A 7,100-nucleotide genomic window follows, 5' to 3' on the forward strand; every position below is an offset into this window, starting at 1 on the left:
TATCACAGCAAATAATTAGACACAGTATCTGATAATTATGTATGTAACACGAAGGTAAAGGGACATGTACTTATGTAATATTTTATAAAAGACCAATGAATTTAATTCTCTTCGTTTCAAAACTTTTACACTTGTTTTTTTCCTTCTATCGCTATTTTATTCCTTTAATTTCTTTTTCTTTTAATTATTGTAAAAAACATGTTTTGACATATCTGTTGATTACAAAAGATATTGTTAGCATTATTATAATATTTTACTGATACCTACAAGAAAAAAGTAAGACGAGAAATAAAAGTTATCGATTTAACATGCCTGTTTTTAGATAGGATATGAGATATATGCAAGAGATATATAAAAGTAATGAGATATTTAATATGATATGTATTTTATTTGTGCGCGCGCGCGAAGCGCGCGCTCTATTTTGTTCTAGTATATTAAGAAATAGAATTTATAATAATTCTGACAAATAAATGTTTACGTGCTGGTTTAAATGATTGCGCAACGACCGTGATAAACCGCAAACGCAGATGGACGAAGGCCAGTTTAAGAATAACGATGAATGACTATGCGGGCTGCAGGTCAGTTAATTGGTCATTCGGCTTCTAACACTCACTTGAAAGCTCGTTGCGTTATTGCGATACCTACAATGTCTCTTGACTAGAACATTATGTGGTTATCACACGTGGATATAAACAAAATGCAAGCGGGTGATTTACAGCGATTAAGATTGCAATGACGTCTTGTTATTCAGGATTTACAAAAGACGGTAAAATGATGGCCCTGACGTCGACAGTAATTTCGTATTCGAAAGAATACGTATCTCGTATCTCGATACTGCTGTTTAAGAAATGATTGCAAAATACGTAATGACAATCTCGTACATTATCGGCGTAGAGCAAATAATGTATAAAGCATTCATGAAAGTTTTTATCAGCGATGCATAAGCGAGTATTTTTTTCATATCGCCCAATTGAAGTCTATTAAATTTAGTATATTGAAGGAATCTGCACATCAATGATTCTACATTTAAATAGTAAACAAAATCAATTTTTCATGATACATTAATGATTTTTAGTTTCAAATATCTCATTAGTTTTATTCTGGTAACTTCCACTAGACCTTCGTCTTCCGTTTTTCGAAACGCTGAATGACATTTCTCGCGACAGTCGCCGTCAACTCCGCGAGAACGTATTCACCAGTGTCGGGTGACCAGATAACTCGTACACACACACACATACACACATACATACGCGCGTCTCTTTTGCACGGCGCGTCGTTACAGGAAAGTGATCGTATGATAGGATATGATACATGCTGTTCGACGTGCGCGAATAAATGCGCGATCTATTTGCCGCCGCCTGTCTATACGTACGCACGTAGGAGGGAACATGGGACAGCGGGCAGGGCGGGTAACCGGCAGGGTATCGAGGTGTAGGCACGCGGTACACGCATCGTTTCGTGGAAGAGGCTAATCCTGTGTTTGCAAATACAAATTTAAAGACTTGAAAGCTTGAGACAAGAATGCCGATGGCTCATCGTTAAGTCTGCCGCATTCCTTTCAATTATTATGATCGAATTTTCATGCATTATATGGAAACTTTTTCTGTCAGTTGATCGATCCGACCGCAATTTGATCGTCGCGGAAGAAAAAAAGAAACGAGATCTCACTTAACGCCGACGGCGTAACTCACCTTAACGAGAACGATGGACGATACTATTCGTGCCATCATCGATTCATCGGTATCAAGTAAGCTGCGATAGAACGATGAGGTGAAACGAAGCACATCCATCATCATCGTCGCATCTACGTTCACGAGGCCGTCACTTTGTCGTCAGCCGTCAGGTAGTTGGCCGAGAAGTAAACAGGACTTTCTTAGTTATCGCGGGGAAGAACAGCGGTCCTTTCCCGCGTCATTGTTCTAAAGATCGATTCAAATTAAAGAGAAATCGATCAGAAATCGATCTCACCCGAGATAAAAATGGCCATTGATTGTGGAATTTAAGGGGATCTTTCTCGACACTGACACTGTCCCTCATTAATTTCGCTTCAGGGCGGCAGATACGCAAACTCGCGAATTCGCGATCTTGTCCATCGTGGCGATGTTGTCATCCTTGCCCTTCTAATCGCGACGATCGATCGTCGCGCGCTGTTATCGGTCCTCACCGTCTTAGAAACTATGGCGCGATATACGTACTGTTCGTCGTCACTCGCGAATCGACATAGTCCATTGATCTATCGATCGCTACGCTACTCCGCGATGAAGGTCAACCGGCAGGAGCTAGTAATCGGGGCTTTAGTAAAGGGATAATCGGTGCCGGAGAAATATTCCGGTATCTTTTCGCGGCGGCGTCATCGCGCGAACTAAAGAATATCGCAGTTGTAATTAAGAAAACGGAGCCGCCGTCGCCGCCACCGCCGCCGCCACCGCCGCCGTCGCCGGCGTCGCCGCCGTTCCGTGAAGGCGAGGGGGTGCCTCGCGGGCGTCGCGGGGGCGGGTGTTGCCGACGGGGGGGTAGCAGTCGCGGGGGTGGAAAAGTCTGTGAAAAACGCGCGCATGACAATGCCGCCCTTTCTAGCCCACCCCCTCCGCGCGCCGTCCGCCGCGCCGTCACCTTCTCCACCTCCTCCTTCTCCTCTTCCTCCATCTCCTCCTCCACCTCTACCTCCTGCTTCTCTCCGACTCCTTCTCCACCACCTTCGCCGCCTCCACTCTCCTCGCCTGGTGGGGGCTGTCGCGGACTAATTAAAAATTCAGCCGACGACGAGTTACCCGAAGACGTTGGCCTTCCATCCCTCTTTTCCCTCTTTCGCTCTCGTTCGACCTCTTCTTCTCCCCCTAGTTCATTCACTCACACACACACTTTCTCTTTCTCCTTGTACTACCTCATCCTTCTCTCTCTTTCTCTCTCTCTCTCTCGCCCTCCCCTGTCCTCTCCCTTTTTCTCTCTCGTACTTAACTTTCTCGCGCTTTTCGTAGCTTTTTTATCTTCCCTCCGTCCTCGGTCACGCGACCGCCGATTCTTTTCACTTTTTTTTTGTTGCACCACGCCACGAGGAACGGCCGCGCGCTTACCTCATCGACAGGTTGCCCTCTTCATCGCGACGCGGGTGCTTTTTCCAAGGAAACGGAGTTAATTACCAGATCGCGACCGGGATACCGACTCGATGCGAAAGACTTGTATTATGACTGCCGCATTCAATTCTTTTTCCCCAGAAGGCATCGCTTGCCAAGAAATTAATCGCAAGGGGATCCGATTTTAAAATTCGCCGTTCCACATCGCTTTGTTCTTACTGCTGATGCAGAGCGCACCGGCGACGCATAATGCCGATGAATTGAGACGTGATCATAAAATGATTAGGATCGAAGTAGGACGTGCCGGACTTGTGCGTGACTCGATTGAAAACGATTTACGACGATCCGATCACGGATCGCCGTGGAAGGATTTGCGGATCGCCGATGAGAGCCGAGAGTTTCTCGTTACAAATGGCACGGATTTGTCGAGCGGCGGTTAACAACTAAGAGAGAGAGATTGCTTTTGATCTGCTTGCAAAGAAAGCTTAAAATCGAGTTACGTCGATTAGATCCGCAGGTAATTATGCTTCTGATTAACGATGTCTTTACATTATACATTGATATGAAAAATTGATATTAACAATTTCTACGAGGAATGTATAATATATATATATCTTGATATATAAAATATCTTGCAATTTAAACAAAAAAAAACTTTATTTTACTAGTTTTTTTCTAATATTTACATGAAAATTTAGCATGTAAATATTAAGTATAAAACAGAATAAAAAATATCAACTTATGAGAAGTGTATATATTTGTTTGTTAAACTTTTGTTGAAAGAAATCTTTTTGATACAAGACGTAATACGTTTTATGTTACAAATATTTGTGTTTTGGATACTCGTACGATTAATAGGAATTTGAAAGTACATTCTCGTGTTTTTCATGAAAGGGATATTGTTTTCTTTTTCGATAAATATAGTCATGCTGCATTCTTTCATTATTTCATTTGGTTTCTAGTTTCTTTCTAATTTTGATTCGTAAACTCGGAGACGTAAACTAATAGTTAAATTATACATATATTTGACTAACGTTAATGAAATTAACCTGGCTATTTATTTTTCTTATAAACATCTATCGATAATACAATTACGTTATAATTATCGAAAAGATTCAGTATTATTTTATGTCGGAATCAATCGGACCGAGAGAAAGTAACAGAATTTCATTATCAAATTTAATCTAATCACAATAACGAGAACTATTAAATCTAATCTAATCGCGCCACAACAGTTTAAAAGGTAAAGAAATCGTAAAGTTTAGTGGCTTTTAGGAACTTTTAGTAACGATTGTAATAACTCTGTTGTTTCGTTGCTTCATTCAATCGCGTGGCACAATAAATATACGCTCGTAAATACGCTACATGATTTTGAGCGCATTGTCTTCGCAAACGTGACAAATATCACGCATTCAGCGTGTGCCTAATCGCGTGTTTTCGCACCGCCGCGGCGTCAGTCGCCACGGGCATGTCGCTTCCGTGTCAATTAAATCTGAAGTGATTCGCAAAGTGGCATAAGATGATATCGAACGTGTTGTCATCTTTTAGTGTTCTATCTTGCCAAAAATTACATGGGTATGAAAACACCGAAAGAGAGACGGGTCAATGGGCGAGCATGACATTTAGTGGAAATGTGATTTTTGTTGTTGTTGTTGTCACTCACCTTGCGCGATCCTGACCGCGGGCATTTTGATCCTCATGGTGGCGTTCGCGATCTTCGACTCTCGTCACGTAACACTGTTTCTTGAAAAACGGGCCTCAGCTCCGGGAGTCCAGGACGGAAAGGGGTTTGCAGTTGCTGTTGTTGTCGACGGGACCGAGGGGCCAGTTGTGTTACTTTCCGGTCTCCTGAATCACATCCGCGGGGACGAGATGAGGAAGGAGGAAGCGACAAGCGCACGTCGGTGGCAGAACCAACAGGACAACAAGGGACCCGATCCCGATCTCGGCCGTCGTCACGCTTCCGCCCTCCTCCCTCTCACCTCCGCCGCGTGTTCTCGCCCTCCGCGAGAGGGTCCATCCGATTTTTCCCGGGATAACTCCAGACACTGTCCTCACGTTCTTCCCTCTTTTTTTTTAGGGACACGCTGTGTGTCCAGTTCTTTCTACCGCGACTCGCGCGACTCTCTTTAACGGACGCGATTATCCGATACGTCGTCTCGCGCACCTGGGCACCGCAACCTGGGCACTTCTTCGTCAACTAATGTCGGTCCTCATGTTCCTCATTGGCCGCATCCCTTCGCGACTGCACCGCGTTCACCACCGCGAGATATACACGCGACATAAAATATGTGACACCGCGACTCTGCGAATGGTAGTGTCGATACCAGGCGCTGACCGAGTGACTAACTGACCGGAACGATCAGCGTGCACAGGTGCGGGATGACGTTTACGTGCCCGTCCGGCGGGAACGGCGGCACCTTCGCGATTGACAGTTCTGTGCGTCGATTCGCCGCTGGTCAATTTCCCTGCGACACCTGCGAAGCCGACGTTGCGCCAACACGCGGCACGACTGCAGGCACTTTATAGGTCGCAAACGAATGCGCTGCTCGTCGTCAAGTAGTCAACAGAGTTCACAGTCACAGTCGATTCCCCGCACAGGCGAATTCACGATATCCGATTGCCAATATTGCTTCTTCACGTTGATCGTCCGCTCACTGCTGTCACCTCCGAACCTCGCCTCGATATGCGGTAGCGAATTAAATAGAAAGAAAAAAAAAACGAAAGGAAAATATAAACAAGTCCAAAAGCGTCGCGCCGCGAGTGTCCCGCCGTAGTCGCGGCGCGATGTTTCGCGCGAGTTCGATGAACCGGAGTTCCCAGACGGTCGTCGTCCGGCGGTCGTCCTCAGATCCTTCAACGTCCTCTCTCTCTCTCTCTTTCTTTCTCTCTTCTCTCTGTAAGCCTCGTTTTGTTTTTTTTTTCTATTTCTAATTGCCGGCAGTCGGCGTGGCGCACCCGCGGTCCCTGGACCACGCGCGATCACGGTGACGCGACGTCGACGTGCGACGATACCGCGTCCTCGTTGACGTGTGGCCTCGGCGGGCTGGTGCGGCTGTCTGGTGCGGCGGCCTGGTGGCGACGGCGCGGGTGCTGGATGCCTGATGCCGGCGTGGACCAGAGCGACGACGGTCCAGCATGGGTCGTATCGCCGAGTGGACTGTGCCGGACTGTGCGCGCCTCTAGTCGTGTGCCGTACGGGACCTGGTGTGTGTCGGGCACTGCGCTCGCTTCGGACGCGCTCGGTTCGCCTCGGCGCCGAGGCCGGACACCCCACGCGCTCTCGGGGTAGTTTTCACCCCCCGTGGTGGGGAGTAACGCTACCTCTCTCTTTCTCCCGGTCTCTCGCTCTCTCTCCCCCTCCCTACGTCTCCGCGCTCCCTTTCTGCACCTCTCCCCGGTTCTTCTCCCTCGCTTTCGCTCTCTCTCTCCCTTCCACTCGCGAGCCCGTCGTCATTGTAGCCGCGTACACCTACATGGATCCACGTACACACGCCCGCGCGCGCCTCGGTCTCTCCTCGTTTATCGCCGGCCATCCAGATCCGCTCCTCTCTCTCTCCGTCTCTCCTCTCGCTCGCTGACACCGGCGTCGGCGTACGTCGTCCTTGTCGCGCGGGAGATAACCGCGAAGAGGGAGATCGTGTCTTCTCTCCCGCGAGTATCTCTAACGCGGCCTGGTAGTAGGGGTAAGGCGCGCTTTTTCCAAAACGCAACCCTTCCTTCGCGTCGTGGCGCGAACGCGACGGATGCGAGATTTTTCCGGCACGTTCCAACGGACGCAACGGTTCTGTATCCATTTTAATTGCACGAAAAAATCCGCGTTGTATAACAGCGGGCTCGAGAAACAAGTGCGAAACGTTATGTTAAACCAATAATTTTATCGAATTTTATATTTATTTTATCTGCTTTCGATATGACGGTAATATTTGATAATTTAATTTTATTCTAGGAATCCTATCTCTTGTCAATGCTAAATAAATCCTTGGTTAACAAAGTTGCGATTAACATTTCCATAAAACTACTTAT

At 46.8% G+C, this 7,100-nt stretch overlaps 1 protein-coding gene across 1 annotated transcript in view; it reads right to left on the bottom strand.

Moving 5' to 3' along the window:
* Positions 1-6,242, bottom strand: part of LOC105452687 (B-cell lymphoma/leukemia 11A) — a 32,486-nt gene extending 26,244 nt beyond the window's left edge. The window contains exon 1 of the mRNA XM_011694026.1: positions 4,738-6,242. Within this exon, the coding sequence (XP_011692328.1) occupies positions 4,738-4,774 (37 nt within the window). The 5' untranslated portion in view covers positions 4,775-6,242. The remainder of the gene's footprint in view (positions 1-4,737) is intronic.
* Between the last annotated feature and the right edge of the window lie 858 nt (positions 6,243-7,100).

The sequence above is a fragment of the Wasmannia auropunctata genome, unplaced genomic scaffold, assembly GCF_000956235.1.
Source record: "Wasmannia auropunctata unplaced genomic scaffold, wasmannia.A_1.0 LD336026.1, whole genome shotgun sequence".
Lineage (NCBI taxonomy): Eukaryota > Metazoa > Arthropoda > Insecta > Hymenoptera > Formicidae > Wasmannia > Wasmannia auropunctata.